The 24,188-nt window shown below is 36.0% G+C and overlaps 3 protein-coding genes across 5 annotated transcripts; 1 reads left to right on the top strand and 2 right to left on the bottom strand.

Moving 5' to 3' along the window:
* Positions 1 to 372: 372 nt before the first annotated feature.
* LOC113698453 (probable galacturonosyltransferase-like 1) lies at positions 373 to 2,828 on the bottom strand. Of its 2 annotated transcripts, XR_011817663.1 has the most exons (3): positions 1,521 to 2,763; positions 1,317 to 1,390; positions 373 to 809 (listed from the first exon to the last, which is right to left on the bottom strand). XR_011817663.1 is itself a non-coding variant. In XM_027218277.2 (2 exons), exon 1 carries the CDS (start codon positions 2,578 to 2,580, stop codon positions 1,522 to 1,524), a length of 1,059 nt encoding a protein of 352 aa, XP_027074078.1. In that variant the 5' UTR covers positions 2,581 to 2,828; the 3' UTR covers positions 876 to 1,390; position 1,521. The 2 variants fall into 2 exon arrangements, 1 of the variants encoding a protein (XP_027074078.1); XM_027218277.2 differs by lacking the exon at positions 373 to 809 and having other exon boundaries at positions 876 to 1,390; positions 1,521 to 2,828.
* Positions 2,829 to 10,548: 7,720 nt separating this feature from the next.
* On the bottom strand, positions 10,549 to 12,134 carry LOC113698027 (uncharacterized). Of its 2 annotated transcripts, none has more exons than XM_027217694.2 (2): positions 11,872 to 12,134; positions 10,549 to 11,495 (listed from the first exon to the last, which is right to left on the bottom strand). In XM_027217694.2, the coding sequence occupies exon 2, from the start codon at positions 11,374 to 11,376 to the stop codon at positions 10,672 to 10,674; it is 705 nt and encodes a 234-aa protein (XP_027073495.1). In that variant the 5' UTR covers positions 11,377 to 11,495; positions 11,872 to 12,134; the 3' UTR covers positions 10,549 to 10,671. The 2 variants fall into 2 exon arrangements, with proteins under 2 accessions (XP_027073495.1, XP_027073493.1); XM_027217692.2 differs by having other exon boundaries at positions 10,549 to 11,425; positions 11,872 to 12,130.
* Positions 12,135 to 21,806: 9,672 nt separating this feature from the next.
* On the top strand, positions 21,807 to 23,591 carry LOC113698214 (fatty acid elongase 3-like). The gene has a single exon (XM_027217938.2). It carries the CDS (start codon positions 22,287 to 22,289, stop codon positions 23,217 to 23,219), a length of 933 nt encoding a protein of 310 aa, XP_027073739.1. The 5' UTR covers positions 21,807 to 22,286; the 3' UTR covers positions 23,220 to 23,591.
* Positions 23,592 to 24,188: the final 597 nt, after the last annotated feature.

The following is a 24,188-nucleotide window of genomic DNA, read 5'->3' as shown; positions in this document are numbered from 1 at the left end:
GTACAATCGGCGAGAACCTTGAAAAATTTACGTAGCCAAGTGTCATGAGAGCGATTTGGGCAAGCCATAGGTCAACTAATTTCGAATCACTTTTTTTTTTTTTATAGGTGATCGTGTGTTTGAATTCCGTTGTGAATAAGAGACTAGTATTAGTGGGTGATATTCTGGAAACATGACCTAAATCTTGGTGGTGATCGAAATTGAATTCAATCCAAAAAAAAAGTTTGTTACCAAAAGAAAAAAAAAAAGGATTAACTATATTTGGCGTTATTCTGCCTCGACAAGCCTCAAACAAAGAGGGGAGGGGAGAGGGGGGGGGGGGGGGGGGGGGGGAAGGCCTCAAATGAAATAAAATCAAGTAATTCAACAAGATGAGGAGGGTAGCTATCCCTATCCGGAATCGGATCATGTCATTTATCAGCCACTAGTTATCCCGTGGTTAGTGTTCATAATAGCTAGAGAAATCAAAGTCGCCCCTGGATCATACAAAAAGCATAACATGTATGTATGCTTACGGGATCGTGCCACACTTTCCATCTTCATATGCTCAAGCAAAAATTTTCTCGTCCAACTAATGCCTCATTTGAACTTAATTCTTCTAGTTTGACTTATATCATTGGTGTTGATCTTCAAAGAGGTACCGAGATGATCGCATCGACTTTGAAAGAAGCAAAAATGCAAATGAAGTATGGCTAATTAAAGGATGCAAGGATTCAGATGAGTTTCTTGTTGCACATGATCAAAAGGACGGTCTTTTTAATTTATAGGACTCAAGTGAGGCGGTAGGATATTAGTAGGCCCGGACACCCCTGTGTTGACAAAAAAAAAAAAAAAAAGTGAGGCGGTAGGATATTAGTCGGCCACCATGTGTCGTATGCTCTTAAAATATTCTATTTGACTTTCTTATTAAGTTTAATATTTATTTACAAAGCGAACCACTTAAAATTTACAATACTACGAGGGAATCGGAAGTGGTGGATGTTAATCTCGGTGGAATTTTTTTTTTGGCAGCAAACGCAATAGGCAATAGCACATTCAAGTTCTGGACAACAAACTTCGAGCAAGGTAATTAACTGCCGCAAAAGGAGATCCTCTGGATGACTAAGTCTGTACTTTGGTTAAAGTTTGTTCCGCTGTACTCAAAACCTGTTCTCAGCCTCTCAGGCGGCACACGTATACACAGCCAAAAACTCAAGAAATCTAGTACTATATGTATAATATACAAACAGCCATCATCATCACCATCATCAGTAAGCTGACGGAACTGAAATACTATATATATATATATATATATTTGTGTAGGAAAATTCACTCACAAAGGAGGAGGATCTCTAGCCACGGATCTCTGCCTTCTCTTGTGATTCAATCTATCTACGTGCTAGTAACACCTCTGTAATAATTAGGAAACACAATATAAATTACGCGACCAAATGAATTTACTAGTGATCCATTTCTTGATCTGAAAATAATGGGCAGAAAACAAGAAAAAAAGGAAGAAGGAATATGCAATCATCGATTACCTCAAGATTCAAGAAGAAATGGCGTTTGCAAGAGATCATAAGGTGCCCAAAGGGCATCAAGAGGACATGGCCGGTTGGCATCCAGTCGAGCCCATGGCTTCCCCTTTCCGCTCCAATGCAGTAGGCTAACCGGGCCAGGATGTAAATCCCGGCATAGGCCCCTAAAATTATCTCCTCCAAGACCATGTTGGTTCCATCTATGATCCACGGGGGCTATGTTTCCGGCGAAAACAAGCAAAAAAGGAGGCAAAGAACCTAATTCATATATTCTCATTCTCTTCTGGAGCTCCATCCACTCTATTATCTTTGTGGTGTAATCTCCAGCTCTCCATCTCTCCACATCAATCACCATCACTCCCGTGTTGAAGTAGCAAGGTTTACGATTGGCAAACGTTAAAGAAAGTGAAGGGTTGGACCAAAACGTAGGCGTAAAGTAGGAGGTGAAGTTGGCATTGCAATACTCAGGTGCAGCTAAAACTGCTCGATCACCTAACGGAGTGGCAACTAGTTTTGCAATGTCATCGACCAGGACTAAATCAGAATCCAGATAAACCACTCTTCCAACGCACGAAGGAAGGAGATCGGCCAGGTAGTTACGCGCATAGTTTAAAGGGCAATCCAAAGCAGCCCGGATTGAGGTTGATATTAATCCTGCCACGGCCGAATCATCGAAGGGATAGATTGTGAAGCTAAGATACGGAAATGACTCGGCTATAGTGAGGTTCAGGTGGCTAATATCTGCGGAAGCGGAAGCAACGAAATGGAAGATTACGTTTTCCGGGCAAGAAGTGTGCTGAAGAACCGAGAGAATCACAGCCATTGATCCCCTGAGGTAGGCTACATCCAGGGTCATGGCTACGTGCACTGCATTATCTGAGCAGGCGGTGTAGCTTAGGTGATGGCAAGCATGAGAGTTGTAGAACTGTGGTGCTTCTCTGAACTTGAATTGTAGGTGGTTGATTTTGGTAGTTGCACTGATAGCGGTCGGAGCAGTAGAGATGAACCACAGGAGGAGAGAAATAATCTTGACAGGGCTAACTGATGAAGAAAATCTTGACATCGTATGGAGCAAATACAAGTGGCGACGGAATGAATTATGGGAAAAAGAAGATGATGAGAAGGGGAGAGTGGAGAGAGGAAGACTCTCTCTCTTTTCTTTGTGTTGGAAGTCCGGTTGTGTGTCTCTCTCTTATTATTTCCTTTCTGTCTGTCCTTCACTAGTTATTGCCCAAAGCCGTGGAGTTAATAGTACTTTCTGAGTTCAATGTGTGACATTTAAGCAGCAGCAACTTTGAGCGTAATTAATAATGTGACCCTCTTTTGATGTCAGTCGATTCGATGATATTTGAGTAAAATTTGGAGGATGACTAGATTGACGCTACAGACTACTACAGAGTACAGAGAATACCTCTCTAGTTTTGCTGGGTGAGGTAAAGTCCAAGGAGAGTGAATCTTTCCGGTTCCATTGTCGTCCCCAACGACGGAAATTTAGCGTACAAAGTTGACAAACAATATCATCCTGTCTTTCATAATTTGTACTCAAGTAAAACCCAAAAAGAAAAAAGTTCTAAAACTGCTCTAAGTCTTTTCAAAAAGAATGAAAAGGTAAATAGACATTAAAAAAGAAGAACCTAATGTCAAGTGAAAATTTGTCTCTCTCTCTCTCTTTTTTTAACTCCCACCTCTAACTATTAGACTCACTTGAACTAGGCAGCATAGAGAGTTCTCCGCTGATCACTGAACTACTGAGATAACCTCAGTGGCCAAAGGAGTGTTCTTAGAATTTTCTTCATTATCAAGTTCAGTGTTTAAATCCTGAACGTGACGATATGGAAATAGGAAAGATATGAGGAGGAGGGTAATAGGAAAAAATTGTAAAAGTGAAAATTGTACGCAAATGAAAAAAAAAGTCAAGTGGAAATCATTGAAAAAGTTCGTGAACTATGGACAAGTAAAGATTAGGTGATAAACTTCTCATTCATATTTGAAAGATTCAATCAAAACAATACTAGGGATTCACCCTTTTTTTTTTTTTTTGGTGCAAAGGAATTCAATGGTACTGGCAGGTTGTTGTCAACTTTTGCTCCGGGGACCTGGCATGGCAACGCAAGTATGCTACTTTCTAATTAAAATACCGGCTATGCTCCGATTCTGGCTCTCCTAACTCCTCTATTTCATTTGGTTGAGCCATCCACGTCGTGGACGGTTCTAGCAGATCTGTCACGTCTTCTATGTAACATTTCAGCTGGACATTTGCAGAGCATCCCTAAGCTAAATCGTTGCGGCATTAGCTTAGGAACAAATTATGCTGGCAACAACCTTATTTAGGATCAGAAATTCACCCAACTGAACGAAAAATTTAACCCCAACAAAAAAAAAAAAAAAAGGGAGGACAGAGAAGAAAAGATGAGAGATAATCTGAGTAACTATGCAGGTCTTCTACGACCGATAACAGGTGGCAGATTCAAAGAGTCCAAACTAAGGTGCAACAGAAAAGATGTACGGAGAAAGCAGACCCACATTGCTGGCTTAACATGAAAGGAAAACTCAAATCCCAACTGATAAAACAAGGACAAGTTAGCGAGCATTGCAACTGATTTATCGCTCATTTTGTTCCGTATATTAAGTGCAACATTAAATTCCGGAGCCTACTTTCGAGCCCGTGTCTCCAGGCCATCATCAATTCATAGCAATTCACGGAGGCATATGCCTACCACCATCATTACTGGATCTTCTAAAACCCTCTGCGTCTACGATCACATTTCACAAGACTAGAACTCAATCATCAGTTTTAAAACGAAGCGCTGATGATAAATGATGTGAGAACTTTTCAGCCAAATTTACTTACTTATTAATTGCTCAAACTTGTGTATAGCGATTCAGGGTATATTTGATAAAATTGAAGTCTAAAATCTGAGGTTCAAATCTATTAAGTTATCGAATTGTTAAATATTAAATTTAATACATTTGAGTGCATATCACGTTCAAGTGATAAGTGAATAATTTATCACTTAATTTTGAAAATAAGTTTTGTTTAGAAATTTAAATGCCACTTAATTAATTCAAATGTTCAATTTTTTTAAATGTTAAATTGGATTATTGAACAGTACGTTACATTTTGCTTTTGACTTGAAGTGTCTGCTGCGTTGCAAGTAGAGGTGTCAAAATGGGTGACTTGGGCGGGTTTGGGTTGGGTAAAATGGGTAATGGGTATAAGTGAGTCAACTCATTTATACCCATTTAATTAGATGGGTATAAATGGATAAGTCAAAAAATGAATTGGGTAACCCAATTACCCATTTATAACTCATTTATTTTAACTTTTTGCAAACTCATTTAAATTCATTTTTGCAAACTAAGTTATCAATTTATACCACTCTTTGTACCCATCATTAGTTTTAAATATTTACTTATAATATTCAATAAACTTAATTACCAATTTTTTTCATTTATACTCTATGTCACAAAATTACCTATTATTTAATAATTGAATAATACGAATATAAAAATTTGAATTAAGTACTATAAAAATTAATATAAAACTTAATCCAAAAATTTTGAACCCCTAACATTTTTTCATATATAAATTTAAAATTTCATTTTATAAAGATAAGAAAATAGGCTAAAATTTATCATAAATTGGTAATGCTAAAAAATGAGTAAGTTAACAAACTAAGAAAAAATAAAATAATAAGATAAAACCAACAAATAATAATAATAATAATAATAATAATAATAATAATGTTAACATCATCACAACATGAAAAATTTGAAGAAAAAAAAAAGGTAGGGGAAAAGAAGAGATTTGGGGGGAAGAGAATTTTAAATGGGTTAATTGGGTTTGATGGGTTACCCAATAATACCCATTTATTAAATGGGTATTATTGGGTAACCCATTTATACCCATATACAAAAATTTAAAATACTCATACCCATCTATTCATGGACAGATATAGGTAAATCTAGTTAAGTGGGTTGATTTGCCACCTCTAGTTGCAAGTATACGGTTACATAATACAGAATATAGGACAACTACAACAACGAGCCAGCAAGGACCTCTTTTTTTCTTTTTATTTTTTATTTTTTGCCTTTTCACTCCTCTTCGCACCTTTCTCATCCCTAATTACATGTATAGGATTCGAACCCTGAATTCAGCAGGGAAAAGAATTCGGATTTCGGGGTGTGTGTGTCTATCTCTTTCTCCTTTCTGTTGTTTTGGCCAATAATTTACGCTGAAGACTTAATTGCAGACTGCAATCACGACTGGAAAATTGCCACATACCCACCCGACTGCTTGCTCTCAGGAGCCATGTGGGCCGAGCGTAGATGAAGATAATGAAAGCTCCATCGATCGGAAATTTGACTGAATAGACTGCTGAACCAGAAACTGGTGAAAAAGGCCGTCCCAATCGCGACATGTTTGCCTTTTCAACCTTCTTGTGATGGCTTCGCTTTACCATTAATATGCTCGAAATAATAAAAAAAAAAAAAAAATCTTCGCCAAAGAAAGATGCTTGACCGGGTGCAAAGCCTTATACGCTGCCCTTGCCCGAAACACTCACTCGGTCTTAGACTTAGGGCCGAAGCCAAGACCCTAAGAATAAGAGATTAGAAGGGTCAATCTGTGACAGCGTGTAAAATGCAGTAATAATGAATTAAATTAAATAGAAATCTATGCAAAACGGACATCTTCTTCCTATGTAAAATATGTTTTTAAGTTCGAATTATACTCAAATTTAGCAATAAAAATCACTACCAATTTGTGTTTAGAAACATCAACAAAGTTTATACTTGGATTAATATGGATGTTTTTAACACTCTTGTGAAATTTTTAACATTTTGAGGTCGAGGGAAGGGGCCAATGCACTAGAAAAGAGAAATTATTAGATTTTGGGGGCAATGTACTCAGAAAAGAAAACTTCAAAGATTTTAAGGAGGCAAATAGGAAGCAATTTCAAAATTTTCTAAATTTTTAAGCCCAAAAAATAATTTTCTCAAAAAGACGAGGGGCGATGCTCTACCCCAACATTTAAAAAAAAAATTGATGAACTTTTTTTTTTCTCACAAAAAGACAAGAATTTTTTTTTTTTTTTAAAAGGGAATAATAAAAGAGTATTAGCTGTTAGGATGCAGATCAGTTAGGGACGTAATAATGGGATAAGTACACAGCTAGCTCGATATAATTGGAATCAACGCGAACATTTCTTGAATCACACTATCATAAATGTGGCCTTTGTCATTTCATTAATGAATATCAGTGAGAATAATAATCTCCTAATTAACCATTTGTAAATAGTAAATGATCGGACAAATATCAACTGAATACATGGCGTGATCACTCATTCACGCCTCTACTCTTCTTAATTTTGTTAGAGGTGTTTTCACTTAATGACGATTGCCAAACATTTAACCAAGAATTAGTCAGTTCATGTGCGAAATCCTGGTCGTACCTCAGCTATTTCACAATTTTTTTTTTCTCTTTTATCTTTTGGGATGAGATAGACGTTCATTTTTGGTTTGCAGTCTTTTGATTTTGGAAACAAATGAAACACCAATATCCAAACTCTTTGTGTTGATATTATTTTACAGTACTATGTACTACTCCTCCGTCCCATATATTTAGTCATGTTTGGAGATATATGTTTTTTTATGTATAATACACTTCATCAAGAAATTTTTTCTCTTATTCCACTTCCTTAATCATGTATTGGTCAAAGTAAAAAAAGTAGAAAGCAATCTCATCACAGTTGTCTTTATGCATCATTAACGATGGACGTAGGAAAAATTTCAGAGTATAAAGTAGTTAGAAATATTAAACATGACAAGTATTTTGAAAAGGTCAAAAAAGGAAAGTATGACACTTTCAATAGGACAGAAGTAGTACAATACAACTGCTATCAAATTACTCTTGGCAACAAATGCAGATTCGTAAATAACAGAAGATTAGATGCTGTTACAGCACCCACTGGAGCAGACATTGCGGGTAATTTCTTCTTCACTAGAGTTCGTTTGGAACGAAGAGCCCTCTAGAACTGCATCAATAAGTATACAGTCGGATATGGTTGGCACAGTTGCAGAGTTGAATCGCGAGAAAATGTTGAAAGAAAGGAAAGAAAAGTACGAGTACCATAAACTCAATCGATAGTGTACTACTAATTATAGAATCTGAGTTAACGTAGTATGGTATACTACGTACCAAATGCATGTGCAGCTAACATGCATGCTCAAATGCGACGATGTTATGGCGTTGTCATCCCTTGGCCGCCTCGTGCTTCATTATTAGTGCCCTCCTGAATCAACATACCTTCTAATGCATGCATGTCCTCCACATGTCATATTCTAACTCATCGGTCCTCATTCATCTATGTTTCTATTTCCTTCTCTTTTCTTCTTTTCCTTTTTGGTCTCCAGCCTCCTGTACATGATTTAATTGTACGTTTTTCTGCTCTGTAAAAATGTGCCTTTCCATGCAACAGCAATGTGGGCTTTTGTTTTCACACCGTCAAAAAAATTTGAGAAATTTTTTTGAGAAGCAGAGGCTGCAAATCTCCAACTAATGAACAGCGCTGCAGGCAAACCTCCTAGCAATGATTAATTACTCGAGTCGTCCTTGGTACTTTGGGGTTTTCCTTTGGCCAAGTTAATGTAAGTAGTAGCAGCTCTAATGTACGTGTACCGCGGCCACCGACACCACCGGTGGGCGGTGGTGGGCAATGGTGAGATCAAGACCACCGCCTCAAAGTCGGCCCCGGGAATGATTGAAGGTCTGCCGTTTACGTCCTATATATATATATATATGCGCAAGACCAGGGCATTGTTTACTACCACTATTCAGTATGACTTAATCGTTTTGTCGTACCTGCCCGGAATACTTCTCCCAAACTGGTTTTCAAGCAAACTTCTCGCTAATACGAAGAAAAGCAAATACCACCATCAACCTGATTCCACCTCTCCATCAAGAAAGAGGAAAAGGAATAACGTATTGATCAACAAATGGTTAGAAAATCCTCTTGTAACTGTAGATACTTCTACATTTGGTTAATAACGGTATGTACATATATACATATTTCTTTCTATATATAAACTTTGAGCACCTTTGAGTGAGTGCTAAAATTTTGTGTCTCTTTATAGAATATAGAATAGAAAGCATCCCTCATTTCCCCTTTTTTCTTCTATCCACTTCTCCTTTCCCTCACAATGACATCCAATGGAAATAACAGCATCACTATGACTAATTCAATTCCTTCAAAATTAACTTTAAACTTAGCTACTTCATTATATGTTGCCAATATAACTACAATAGTACTATAACTATCAAACAAACTACAATCTCATACAAAAAATAGTTAAAAGATCAAATTTTTTTCCAAATACGAAAAAGTTTAATTCATATATAAGTAATGTATTTTTAAAATTGGATGTGCCATTAAAACTAATATATATAACCCTTATCCATGTCTATGTTTTAGTTACGCCTGCGTTAAAATGATTAACATGGATGCACCATAGGACCCACTCTGGTAGGCGAATTAAGCATTACACTGCAAAATTTAGAAAAGATTTGGCTAATAATTGTAAAAGATCGGTTCAATTCGCAGATTTTTTTTTCTGAACTCTTATTTTTAAAATGACTGGAAGTCTTTCTTTTCTGTTTTTTTTTTTTTTTTTTTTGAAGGAAAAATGACTGGAAGTCTACCACAGCTTTAGAATATCGTCAATTGCAATATTAGCATTTGTTCTCATCTTCTCGTAATTATGTCTCTGCTATCACTTATTTCTTGCTTTCAGCTAAGCTGCGCAAACTCTTTCCGTCTGGATTGTAATTTTTTGAAATTTTTGAAAAAAAAAATACTGTAATGATGTGATGTATGAAAAATAAAAGGATGATCAGAAAATATAAATAAGAGAAATATTTTGCAATTTTCTATAGAAAATTGCAATCCAAACGCAACCCATCGTCATCCTAGGATTACAGTAAGCAAGTAATTATTGCGCCATTCAGTTTTTCTGATTGTCTTATTTTTGCAGCACGTACACCCTTTCTTGCATATATGATATAACCCATGCCGCATGAAAATTTCTCAGGATGCAGAGGCAAAGTCACTGAAATTATTTCAGCCGCGCAACCAAATGGTTCGCCAGGGGGGCAAAGCATTTCAGGGGCTGGGCTGTGTGTATGCAATTGGCAAGTCAGACAGGAGACAATGGCGCCACACAAGATCCGAATAACTCTGTAATGAAATACAACTGGTGATGCTAGTGCTCTGTTATACGTTCTTGCATCTGCACTAATCTACAAAGTAAATTAGATGCAAAATACATCCTTGAACTTCTATTTTGGTTCGCAAGTGCCCTCTAAACTATTAATTTTTGGTGATGCACCCCAATCAACTCCCCATGGAGGGAATTTAATGGGTTAACGCCTTCGATTTTATTTTCTTTGAGAGTTTCCTTTTAAGTACTCAAATTAAATCATATTTTCGATAAAGCAAAGCACAGATTTTACTTTCCTTTTTTTTTTACGAGCACCTTTTACGAAAGTTCTACAATTTTTTCTTTTTGAGGCAGATGAAACAGTTACCATCAGAACTTTGTCATTACATATAATTGTAGAAAAGTCCTCCTGACTTTCAACAGAATTTCCTTCTCCATTTCGCAATGTCCTGACTTTGCACTTCGTCTTTAATATTCACAGTTCACACGACGCAAAAATGCGTACTGCATCGCTGCGAATGCTTCCCCATTCCAACAAAGTACCGATTGCATCACAGCATCAGAAAAACGTGGTACCACATCTATGTGCCAAAGAGGAAAAGAGCAGTGTACAGACGGGTGATCTCCAACTCAACTCGAGCAAGGCAAATCATCTCCTGGCACTGGCAGCTGCGTCGTTTCGCTGTGATTTAACTATTACCGCTCCACAGCTCCTCCCTCCATTTTCCATTGAGTAGGTAGTAAACATGAACTCAGAAGGTTGAACTTCGTTTAGAGAAGAGCGTTATGTGCCAAATATGAACCTCACCAAGAATGCAAAAAAGGGGCAGAGATGTTATCAAGATTCAAATTTAACAGTCAGCATGCAGGGCTGGCAAAGCCTCGCAACATTTACAAAATGGTAAGACTGAAAACTATAATGCGTATTTATCACTCATCACCATATCAAGGAAAGAACAACCAGACTGAGAATTATAAGGAGAAGGATCAGTAGCTTGTTATCTTCAGCCTGTGAACCTTGAGGAGTCATTGGAGCTCTGGGAACATTAGCACCATGATAATAACCGCCAGGATAAGTATGTGGATATCCTGAACCCGTGCCATATACAGGTGCGGTTGGAAATCCGTGAATCTGAAAGCTGAACATCGACGGCAAAATCCCACCAAAACCAGCCAACATGGCAAAGCTACCAAACCCTGCAGTCATCACCGGTAGAAATCCTCCAGCAAGTCCCAAACCAAAATTCAGAAAGTTAGCTGAATCGGGATGAGGATGAGGAGGAGGAGCTGTCTGGGGTCTCTGTCCTGCAGGTCGATCAGGAATTTCTACACCAGGGACAGGTTTTGACCTAGGATCGGTCGCAGTCCTTCCTCGCCCGTACAGAGGAACTAACTTCTCCTCCTGTATCAGGGCCTTACAAACAGGGCACTCATGTGAGTGCGAGTGGTGGCGCAACCATCTAAAGAGACAAGGCCAACAGTACAAGTGACCGCAAAGGGTGACGATGGGATCCTGAGCTATATCAAAGCAAATGTTGCATTCAAAATCACTTGCATCCCCATCACCAGTTCCTGAAGAAGAAAGGTTCTCCGTCCCAGCAGGCATAGTAGCAGTAGCAGATTTCCCAATATCACTTGCCATCAAAAACCATAAACCACCAATTCAAACGGCAACTAATAGTCGGATTGAACTGAAGACGAAATGAACAACCTTGATTAAAGCCAACGAATAAAATTGCCAAAAGCAAAAAGCATCCTAAACTGCCAAAAACACCAAAGAGGCAAAAAAAAAAATTTACTAATTGAGAAGCAATGTAACTGGTACACAATTGAGGATCAAAGTCAGGGACCACATCCTGTAATTCTACCCAACTCCTCATTAACCTAAAGCCCATAACCTGCAAATGATATACACGCCAATTTCTAAAATCGAGTAAGGATTTGTAATTGAGAACGCCTCAATTCGATGAATAACAAGATGTCATAACAAACCCTAAATCCTTAACCAACCCTTAAAACTCGAGCCCTTATTCACCAAAGCATGAGACAGAACAGATAACGAAGCAAAAACAAAATGATTTCAAAAGGACTGCATATACAAAAGTAGAAAGATCCACAGAAAATTAAGAAAAGTTACCTAAATTGGGGTGGAGATGAGGAAAGTCGGAAAGGCGATATTAATGGCTCGGCTTCGACCGTCCCCTGCTGAAAGATAAAACGCGACGGAGACGGCGGGCGTCGACCCGCTTCCTTAAACAGAAAACAAATTTCAGAGGCGTAACTAATACTTTAGAACATTCCAGTCCTTCTTTCCAATGTAAGCAGGGAGAAAAAAAAGAGAGGTACCGTTTGGTTAGCACTTTTGGAATCTGATTGGGATTTGGGATTGTTCATTTTAGATTTGAAATAGAGTTAGTTATTTCAATAGATCTGTTTGGTTCAATACCACAAATATATATTATTATTATAATTGATGTTTGGTTCGTTGATTCTTTTGAAATGCGATATAAGAAATTTTTTCTAATTAAAAGTATTAGTAAGTTTAGTATAATTAAATAACAACTTCTATTAGTAAACATGTATACTTATTAGTATAATTGATAATATCAATTATATTATATATGCTAATATACATTATATAATACATATATATATATATCATTATTACAAGTTTTAAATTAATTAAATTAAATATTATATATAATTAAATATAATTATATTAATATTATAATATAATTATATATAATATATATAAATATTAATTATACTAATAAATTATATATTAAATATATATTTATAATGTATATTATATAATTATATTTAATTAAATATTATAATTATTATATATATTTAATTACATATATGTATATAATTATATATTAACTTTTTTTAACGGGTAGCGGGGCGGGTGCTCCCATTGTCATCTCTAGTTTTCAATAAATTAGATAGAAATTAGATTTGGATTTTGTCCAAAACCTTCCAAGTTACTAGGGAATTGAAGAATTTAAAATTTTTAAATATGATTCCAAAATCCCAATTTTGATAATAGTAATCCAAATAATAATTACAAATTTTTTTCAAATTCTTCATTTGGAAACCTTTTACCAAACGGCACCAAAGTGCAGAACATTCCAGTCCTTTCTTTCCATCGTAAGCAGGCAGGGAGAAATAACAGTCGTCTGGCTCTTCTCACCTGGCATTTAAATTCTCCTTTAATTCGGAAGTCAACCCCCCAGAAATCGAAATGGTCACTGGGCTTGAACCAATTAATATACATTTATTGGGCTAATTGGGCCAGCTTCTTTTGATCTTATTGACATTCTGTAGGTGAATTGGTCCAGTTATAGATACTCTGACGAACCCCAGTTGAAAAATCTCCCAGCTCCTTCCCAGATGTCTTGCCCATAAAGAGTAATGCAGGAGGAAAAAGTTGTTTGTTCTCGAAGTGTTTTCCTTCATAAAATGCTGTATGGCTTTCCTCTACAGCATCTGGGGCGCGCCAAAGATATTTTCATCGACAGGCTTTCCCCCGTGATTGAACATCAGTGAAACGCATTTGAGGCACTACCGTTAATTTCTTAAGACCCGTTGGATGAAATGAAAATTTTAGAGTTGCTATCAAATTTGGTTACTTGGAATGAATATCAAATGTTATGATTTTTCAACACAAATTTGATTGCCCTCGCTTTACTTTGCAATACGTTTTAGCAATATGAAAAAAAAAAAAGAACTCTTTAGGAATTATGGAATTAGTAATATCTTAAATGTTTAGTCTGATTTCTGTTCCAGTACTGAAATTACAAACCAAACGCAAACGTCAATTGGTTTGGAAGCAGGGAAAATGCGTATGCTTCACTTCATGACCCAAAATAGAATCCAGGTCAGGTGTAAAATTCGTTCCCTCTCTCTGGTCTGGTTGCGTAGACGGAGAGCTTGAAATACGCGAGTCAGAAGTCACCACTCAACAAATGCCTTGAGTTAAAGGTTTTGTACGTAGCTCAAACGAAGAAAAAAAAATTACAAGTCTCTCTTTTCTTCTTCTTATTTTTTGAGGGAAATAAGTGAGAGAAGGGGTTGTTTTGATGGATAGGAGTGGGTTGTGCTTTGATTGATTTGTGGTGGAATTGTTGAAGCGATTGCCGGATGACAGTCACCTTATCCTTATGGGGACAATAAATTCTTTTGAGGAGCTTCCTGGAAAGATCCCATGGCGGATTCTGAGATTGACATTTTGCTAGTCAAGGATAGGCTGTTGTCCGGCCAAAGCAAAACATGCATGCTTCCTTTCGAGCTGTGGATTTCAATCGATCATCATATCACCAAAACGAAAGAGAGAGAGAAAGAAAAAACGATGAAATAATAATGAGTCGGTCGTTGAATGAATGCTGTACAAATCATCAACGCAGTTTAGAATTTAGATAGAAGTCGAAAGTTAGAAAGCTTTCTCCCTTATAAGCTTCCGTCGCAATCATATTCACGTGGGATTGATTCTCGATTTTCCATGAAGAATGGAAAATGTCGCTCCGCCTTTTGTTTTTTTTGCTATTTACATCTACCCTCATATTGAAGTCAGCAACGCGTACACTACTCAGTCACCGCAATCCTCAGAATCATAGAACTAAGCGCTTATGTACCGTCACGTGAGGCCGAATCTGCTACATGTTTCTTTTTTTTTTTTTTCCCCCTTGGTAATCAATAATAATCTTGTCGTAGCTTTTTAATCTCCACGTGCTCTCTAGGTTTTTTACTCGCAACGGATCTTCTGTCCCACGCTCTATGCAATTTTCTGTCATATTTTTTATTATATTGTTATTTTTCCTACATAAACATCATGTTTTAGTTCTTTTTTTTGTTTCCTTAAAATCCAATAACTATTAATTGAATAAAAAATAAATGCAACAGTTTCAAAAAAGTAATATATAATAGAAAATTAAAAAATACAGCAGAAAATTCGTAAAAAATCTCATTTTTTATGCATTTTGAATTTTTTAGTTTGTTAAATCTCATTTTTTATGCATTTTGAATTTTTTAGTTTGTTAAATTTTGTATATTACTCAGTTAATAGTTATCGGATCTTAAGGAAATAAACAAGAACTAAAATATGGTATTTATGTAGGAGAAATATCAAGATAATAAAAAATAAGACATAGAATGACACAAGATTTGGGACAGAAAATCCGTTACGTTTTTTACTCCTATGTCATTTCTCACGCATAATTAGTTTACTTTGGGAGCTTCCCCTGCCCCGAAAATTGTACAGAGTTTGTTAACCTGTTATATTAGGACTAGGGCTGCAAACGAACCGAACCGAGTCGAGTTTTGAGCTAATCGAGTCGAGTCTCGACTAAATTTTATCAAGCTCGAGCTCGAGCTCGAACTCGACGAGCCGGCAATTTTCAAACTCGAGTTTGACTCGAATCAAGTCAAGCTCGAAAAAAATAAAAAATAATTATTTTATTTTTTAAAAAATTAATAAAATAATATTTTTTTTCTTAATAAATAATAAAATATTAAGGATATATACGTAAATTTACTATGAAAATAAAAAATAAAAAAATTTATATATAATATACGTAATTTTACTATGAAAATAAAAAATTAAAAAATTATATATAATATATGTAATTTTATTATTAAATAAAAATAAAAAAATATATATATGTATATATATATGTATACTCAAGCTCGCGAGCCGGACTTAATATTCTGAACTCGAGTTCGAGCTCGAATTTGACTCGAGCTAGCTCGAGCTCGACTCAAGCTTGACTCGAGCCGCTCGATTCGTTTGCAGCCCTAATTAGGACGATGCATGCGAGAAAATACCAACTGCCATATATCAATGTTTATGGGAGCGAACGCAGGAGAGATTTTATATTTAAAATATCTTCACTTATCCCAAAAAAAAAAAAAAAAAAAGGGTCAAAGGGTCTGTGCCTCCCAGGGCTAATTAGATTAAGCAGATAATAGTTGAAAGAAGTTACTTGAAGGGAAAAAAAATTAGCACAACATTAATCATTCATGCACGCAGCATTTTCATGGCATGCACTTATTGCAGTACCGATAAGATGCATCTGTATACTGACATTGCAACCCGACAAAATAAAATAAAGGTGAACAAAACACAAAGAGGAAGAGGACGAAAGATGTCAATTACAAAGTGACGCTAACTCGTTCACAGGCTGCCAATGTCATGAAAAGCCTATCACCACCTAAATCACGTGTCCACGACTCTTTGACCCCCCAATCATACAAGCACAAAATTTGTTCTCCCAAAAAAAAAAAAATTAGAGAGAGCGGTTTTTTTTTTTTTTTTAAAGGAGGAAACTGTTCAGTAGGGAATCTTCTTGTAGATTATACTGTTCTTCAGCTGCTCAGTGGTAGGTAGCAAGTAGCACTCACAACTTAATCCCTAAACACGACCCACCCAAAAAATATATATATATATATATATATATATATATATATCCTTAAACACGACCCGAGGAAGAGTTTAACAGAAAGTCAAAGACCAACTGAAGTTCTAATTCAATCAATTTGTTACTTATATACATATTTCTGGAATGTGTACGTATATACAATAATAGGATACTACAGTCGGTTTTTAAAGATTTGACGACAATAGTAGCGTTTTTATGACTTCAAGCCCTGGAGAAATTACAGCGAACGTCTTCCTTTTTCCTTGTTTAAGTGATTTGTTAGGTGTACTTTAATCTACCCCGACCCAACCAAAAAGGTGGTCGATGAATTGCTTCGCTCTTCGGTTACATCTCAAGAAACAGTAGTGGTATCTGCAATTTGTCTTGTACGCCTCGCGATTTGGCCTGCTTCCAATCATATACTCCTTCCCTTTTTCTATAACTGACGTTTAAGGTTTTGCACATCAATTAAGAAAAATTTTTCATTACTTAAATCTGTATACTACTTTCCTTTTGTACCCTCATTAATTGTCCAATTCACCCATATTTTCTCTCACTAAAATACTAAATGGTGCTGTTTTACTAGGCAAAAAGCAATGCAAATTAACTCCCATCAAATTAAATGTTTCTAAAATGAAAAACTTTCCCACCAAAAATTTTCACCTAAATTTTTAATCTAAAATTTTAAACATTTTTAACTCCCACCAAATATTTTGAGAGGCTATAAGGACTTCACTATATAAACTAGTCTCAAGAAAAATACATTATTTGTATTCTTTTAGACATGGCTTCAAACACATAAACAGCCTCTTCTTGAAATAGATTTAAATATTGAATTCACACAAGCACATGTTGAACAAAGGGGGTTCAATATACTGCGAGAAAAGAAGAAAGAATACGGAGGGGCAGATAATTACTAGAGTTGTTATAAGAAGAGAAACAATAATTACTATGAATAGTAATTAAGAATCTTGTATTGGAAAAAGAGAGATAAAAGGATAAAATTGTAAAAAAATAATTAATATTGTATGGGGATAATAAAACGGCAGATAAAAGTACACTAGAGTAAATTTCTTAAACGTCAGTTGTAAAAAAAGTGAGGAAGTATATATTTATATATGAAGAAATTCTCCAATAATTTAGAGCCGAACTTGAGACGCGAACCACAAGTTAAACTTACCAACCATCGGATAGATTCAATTGCAAGTCCACCTCACCATCATCGTCGCCACGGGGTGCGTAGCAGCGTAACATAAAAATAAAGGCTTGATTATTTACACGAGGCAGTTTCAGTTTTCATGGTTCCGTCTATGGTGGAAAGCTGACTCGCCTATGCATGGTGGGAAGAGCAAAGGAAATTAGGACAATACATCACTGTGGGCCTGGGCAAAGCAAAGTTATTAAAAGTAGTGACCGGGACCGGGTAGAAGTTTCATACAAGATTTATCGTACTTTTAGGAGAAATAACATGTATGCCCATCAACAACTTATGGGCATTTGTATTTTTTTTTCTAAACGATAATTTATGGGCATTTGTACAGGCATTGTATGCACCTAAAAATTGTCATTAATTCGGGAGTAGCTCCCCATGCCTAATTGACAGGAAATAAGTTGCAAAGAGCAGGAAGAGCAGGAAAAATTGATCAGATGCAATAATCCTTGGAATACGTAAAAATGAAACTACGTGTACTCCAATTTTAATTTATAAATGCTTACTTGACAAAAAAAAATTATGACAATTTAAATTTAATTGTTAGTTGGCATAGATGAGTAATTATATACATAAATAATTAAAAGAATTTAATTTTATATAAAATTTATTTTTGTGTAAATACATTTATTAAAAATTTATTTAAAAAATTTTGGATTATAAGATTATTGTAATTTATTAATTACAATATTTAGGGTAGTTATGCATAGTTTAGTGTGTGTTTGGATTGTATTTTTCATGAATTTTTCGTTGAAAAAATACTGTAGTGATTTGATGTATGTGAGGTAAAAAGGTGATAGGGAAATGTGTTCACGGAAAACAAGGCTATTTTTCGGTGGAAAATGGCTATCCAAACAAGCCTTTGGCAAAATGTGATTAAGTAGTCAAAGCCAAAATTAGTTTTTTTTTAAGAATAAAATTGAAAGTTTAAAAAATGACATAAAAAAGTTTACATTAATTGCGATCCCTCTAACTTTATATATTGCATAGATAGTGGCTTTTTAACTGAAATCAAAATTATAGAAGAATTATTAGAAACATAATAGTATTTCAAGAAACTAGAATCATGACATTATTGACCTGGTAGATTTTAATTTAAATTTAGCAATTAGATAAGCAATCTTATACGTAACATGATGATTTTCAAATCGATATCGAATTTGTAGATGAGTAATCAAAAACACAATTAAATAGTACTCCAAGAAATTAGAATTGAGATTGTAGATAAAATAATCATAAACATAAATCACATAATGCAAATGTTTCAAAAATTGAACCTTTCCGCTATTGAAATAACTAGATGGTTATCGATTTAAATCCTAATTTCGCAACTAGTTGTATTGGACGTAACAGACTATTAAATCACAAATTTGACTAGTAAAATAGTGTCAAATTTTGAGATTTGTTAATATATTACCATTATCTAATGATAAGGATAACCAAATTATAGTAAAAATCAAAGTTCACTCTTAAAAGAAAGTGCTAAATTTAAAGATTTTGTTGTGATATGGATTATCTAATGATAGCAAATCCATTGAAACATGCAAAGCAATGATATATAGATAAATATCAATTACAATCCCACGTTCAAATTAACATATTCTAGTATTTTGATTCGTAATATGCATTGATTTATATTTCATTTCAAAATAATAACAAATATTTATACATTGCAGTACATGATAGAGTAAATGAAAAAGATCCTCTTGACCCAATGCATCGTCCCCAAATTATTTTAAAGCGGCGTCTTTATCCTTTGGGAACTCAGAAGACATTTTTGTTTAGCATGTACAAAATTCATTATCTCACTTTAATTTAATGTTAGGTCCCATTTGTTCTACATTATCACGAAGTGTGTGTCTTCTATCTATTTATCTAAATAGTTTAAAGTATATCAAGTTCATATTGATTTGATAATTTTTAAGCACCCAATGATTTATTATCGCATAAACTTTCTTAGGTATTCTATTATAACTAGTGCTCATGCACATTCAATGTGTGTGCAATCAAAAAATATATAATATTTCTGATCATATATTTTAAACAAAATTTTTATTATCAAAACAAATTTTAATCTTTTAAATATTTTTCATAAAATAATTTTATGTAAGTAGTTATAATATTTATAGGTAGTTATGTTGAAAACATATATTTAAATAGTTAAAAGTAAAAATAGTCATGGATAGTTATAGGTAGTTAAAGTAAAAGTAGTTTTTTTGAGGATAAAAAGAAAGTTCATTTTTTTATAGGAAAAAAAGTTAGATCCCATTTGTAATTAAACAAATGATCAAATTCATATTCATTTTTGCACTTAAACAAGCCAAATCTAACTTGAAACCATATTCATTTTTGTCCATTCAAATTTATTTTTGCCACTAAAAAAAGTAAAATCTGACATTTTTATATATAAAAACTATTGCATATGAGTCATGCGGTGATTTTAGACTAAAAAGTGGTTGAAACTTAGGTTAGGACCAAAATTTGTGAAATTGAATTTGTAAAGAATATAAAGTTAATATTTTAAAAGTGGAAGATGAAAAAATTTATTTAACGAAATATGAAAGATATTTTGAATGATTTTCCCTAAAAATATTTATTATTCAGTATGCAAGAATTGAATCCTTTTCAATTATAAATATTTCTTATTATAATAATTAACAAGAAACTAATTTCATAACCATAACCCAGTTGGTGCCAACATGGCATGTTAAGCTCGGGATCGTAATTCTGAATACCCGACTAGTATGTTAAGCACCTTGTTACTTGTTAGTAATAACAAAACTCAGGTTTTGACGCAAAAAAGTCATTATTAATTCACTCAGGATTTCCAGGTTCCATCCATCATCAAGGCCAGGTTTGTTAAGCCAACTCTACAGCCGGTTGCCTTATTTCAATTGGGCCCCACTTGACATGTGAAAGATGTCCACGCTGCGTTGTCTCATTAACACTTCTTCTGCCCACGGTGGAGAGTTCACTCTACTTTCCACAGTAGAAGCAACCCAGTTTTCATAGGGAGGTGCTGGAATATGCGGATCGTTTCCCAGGCTTTGTTATATGCGAGGAGTAATCGCGGGAACCGAAGATTGGACACATGGTTATAATGACGAAATCAGGAACTATAGTTGCCCCTTTCGAATATCGCGCTGTTCATGGTGCAGGAAACAGAAAACAGTTCCGTCGGCCAGTCTCCATCTAATTGGGGGTGGGGAAAAAAACAAAAACAATCAGTGGGAAGGAAAAAAAAAAGGGACGGATAATTACTGAAGATTCCACGCCACATTCCTTTTCAACGTGGAAAAGGTGTATGCTTTTCGTGCAGGGTCGGAAAGTTAGACGACAAGAAACGCTATGCTAGATTTTTTTTCCGACTGTCCACAATAAACACTGGATAATGCACACAATTTGTTGCTCCTTCAATCAATGTACGTATTCAAATCATTGCTCTCATTATATTTAAGCACTTTTTATATCTAATTTTATATTTTTTGCCCACAATTTTTGATATCACACGCATTTTCTTTTAGGCTGTGCTACATGCTCTAGATTTTTCATTGAGGTTATTAACCTCGTGAAATGCAACAAATTTACTTTAAAATCTGCTGTTCTTGGGAAGAGAAGATATGATTTTGAAAACCTATATTTTAGTTCAATTTTCTTCAAATACAAAAGAGATTGAAGGAAAATAAAACAAATAAATAAATAACAAACAAAACAGATGGAAGGAAATGAAAAACAAATAAATAAGAAACAAAAGATATCAATCCTTTTTTACTACAAATATCATTACAGGTCTTTAATTGTATTTTTTAATTCTTATTTATCTATTTTTTTTATTTCAATTTCTTCATTTTTTGTGTTTGGAGAAAACAAGAAGTAATAAAAGGGTAAATTTGTCAATTTATTAGTTTGATTTTGATTTTTTACTAGTGACCATTAGTTTTAACGAAAAAAAACCTAATAGTGACACTTTAATCCAAATAATAAGAGGGTTATATATAAATTTTTAAACCATATGGAGTTACACATTAATGAGTGTGTTTGGATTGCTAAAAATTATTCCAAATAATATTTCTCTTGCATCGTAAACACATTTTCTAATTCATCTTTTTATATTCCCAACTACTTTTTATCTCACATACATAGGGAGTAAAAGATAATTTACCCTTGAAATTAACATTATGCCGACTTCTTATTGTATGATTTTAGGTAACCAAATACACTATTCTCTGCTGTAATTAAAGAGATTGTTGGTACTAACTTTTCAGAAAATTGATGCTAAACAAAAAACGTGTGGGTGGAATAAATGTGAATGGCACTTATTTACGTGGTAAATTAGCTAGTATAAATTAGGTAACATATAATTAACTGAAGATGAAAAATGTCCAGAGAGAGAGCGCGAGAGAGAAAGGGAAAGCATTATAAGGCCCCTTGCATTCCCCGTATCCACCCTCCAATAAAAATGGTCCGTGTCGTGCACCGGAGTCCCCGTGGCCCAACTCCCTGTCTCACCACCATCCACCAGTCATTTATAAATTTTACTAATGGTTGCCTTGCCCCTCTTCAAACCATACTCATCCTCCCCGTCTCCGAATTCAACAGAACAGCTCAAAGCCCCCCCTTCCCCTTCTAAATGCTCAAACCCACCATATTTTGACATTTTTACTCCGCCGTTTGGAAGGCTGACTGAACACTTCCAACAATTCAGTTTCTCCGAATCACATTTTGGTATCCTACGTGAAAAAGGAGAAGCAGATAGGAGAAATTTACAAAAGGATATCTCTTTCGACAACTTAGCAGAATCCCAAGGCCCCAAAAGCTAAAATTCGTTTGTTGGGCAATCTCTGAGGTCACAAAAAGCGGGGAAAAAAAAGGAGGAACGACGGGGACGACGGCGACACCGTTCGTCTGAGTCTCGTCACGTGAACGATGACTCTGATTCAGAACGTAAGATATTATCTGTCGGAACATCCTTCGATCGTTAAATTCCGGTGGAGCAACACCGAGTTGTGGGGATCCACCTGGTCCTTCCTCTTCACCTCCATCGCCGCTTACGTGGTTTTCTCCGTCTTCCTCCACCTCGTTCTCAACATCCTGATTTTCCGCCGCAACCACCACCGACCCCTCCCTCTGGGGCCCCTCCCGGCCCTCCATTCCCTCTCCATGGCCCTCATCTCCGCCACCATCTTCTCCGGGATCCTCCTCTCCACCGCCGCCGAGATCCGCGACACCCGTTGGTTCTGGCGCCGCTCCAAAACCACCACTTTCCAGTGGCTCCTTTGCTTCCCTCTGGGCACGCGCCCCTCGGGCCGCGTCTTCTTCTGGTCCTACATTTACTACCTCTCCCGCTTCCTCCACAGCTTCCGCACCTGTTTCACAATCCTCCGGCGCAGAAAACTCTCCGTCTTCCAAATATTCAACCACTCCATCCTAATCTTCGTGTCATTTTTGTGGCTGGAATTCTCTCAATCGTTCCAAGTCCTGGCCATCCTGCTGACGACTTCCATATACGCCGTGGTCTACGGGTACAGATTCTGGACCGCAATTGGGCTGCCGAGCGCGTGTTTCCCCTTCGTGGTGAACTGTCAGATGGTTTTGTTGGGGTGCAATCTGGCGTGCCACATCGGGGTGCTTCTGCTGCACCTAATAAAGGGTGGCTGTAACGGAATGAACGCGTGGACATTCAATTCGGTGCTGAACGGGGCAATTCTTTTGCTGTCGTTGAATTTCTACGTGAAAACGCATCTGCGGACGAGAGGAAAAAAGCAGGCAGTCGGCGTTGAATGTGAGAATCTCCATTCCTCGATGACTGGGAAAGAGGCTGACAACAATTTAGACGCAGTCAAAGATAAAGATCTTTGAGAGGTCTGTTTGTCTCTGTTCCAGGATTCCCCTCGATATATATATATATTTTATATCTAAATTTGTGTACTTTTTTTTTTTTTTTTTTTTAACCACGGTGCTGAAAATTATAAAGGGGGTTAAAATTAAATGAACGTCTACGTACCCCGCACTGCCCCCGGTCTGCTTCTGCAGCCTGCAGAGTTATGTATGTATCTACATAAGAAGAGAATAAAAGATGGGGCTGCAGATTTTTCCTGCGGCTGGGGGCAAAATGGACGCTGTAAAAAGTTTTTGTTGCCATGATGGTCTCTTTTTTTTAAAGTACTGCTCCACTATATAGATTTTTTAAACTCTGCTTCATAATCATCAATGAAATACATATTATTGCCACTATTCTCTTAGATCCTGGCTTTCAAATGTTGGGGGTACTTTATATAGTGAATAATCCCCGACCCCCAGTATAATATACGCAGATTTTGTTCATATTCATCGGTCGTTCTATAATAAGTCAGTCTGCTGCTGGGCTGGTCCACAAGTGGGTGAAGTTTCTTCTGCAAATCCTTCGCGGTGCTGAAGTAAACGGTGGGAAAAAAATTGTAGTACTACTGTAGTAAATGTGATCCAGCAATGATTTGTCGTTTTGAGGACCCAATAATTTCTCTTTGCTGCAGAGTCGTACATCCTTGACGGGAAGGAAAATCGGCCATTGGGAATGTTGGAATTAATCGCGTCTTCTCTGGTGTATCATGGGACAAAACTAATCAGTTTTGGACTAATTGAATAATCGAATGATAATGACATATGCCCTTTTCAGTTTGGCCATCTGCTCCAATCATCGCCATGGACTCGTAGATTTTTCAATTCACTACTGAGTATCGAAACTGGCTGCAAGTCGACTTTTGCTGTGTAAAACGCCTTCCTTCTCCCCTCAGTCTCACTCCTACTTCAAGGTGGGTCTGCTCTGCTTGTAAATCGGCAGCCATGATC

This window comes from Coffea arabica, chromosome 7c (assembly GCF_036785885.1).
Source record: "Coffea arabica cultivar ET-39 chromosome 7c, Coffea Arabica ET-39 HiFi, whole genome shotgun sequence".
Classification (NCBI taxonomy): domain Eukaryota; kingdom Viridiplantae; phylum Streptophyta; class Magnoliopsida; order Gentianales; family Rubiaceae; genus Coffea; species Coffea arabica.
This window is presented reverse-complemented; position numbering and strand designations above follow the sequence as displayed.

Bases quoted from the DNA above. Each gene is read 5' to 3' on its own strand.
- LOC113698453 (XM_027218277.2), bottom strand. From the start codon at position 2,580: ATGTCAAGATTTTCTTCATCAGTTAGCCCTGTCAAGATTATTTCTCTC.
- LOC113698027 (XM_027217694.2), bottom strand. From the start codon at position 11,376: ATGGCAAGTGATATTGGGAAATCTGCTACTGCTACTATGCCTGCTGGG.
- LOC113698214 (XM_027217938.2), top strand. From the start codon at position 22,287: ATGACTCTGATTCAGAACGTAAGATATTATCTGTCGGAACATCCTTCG.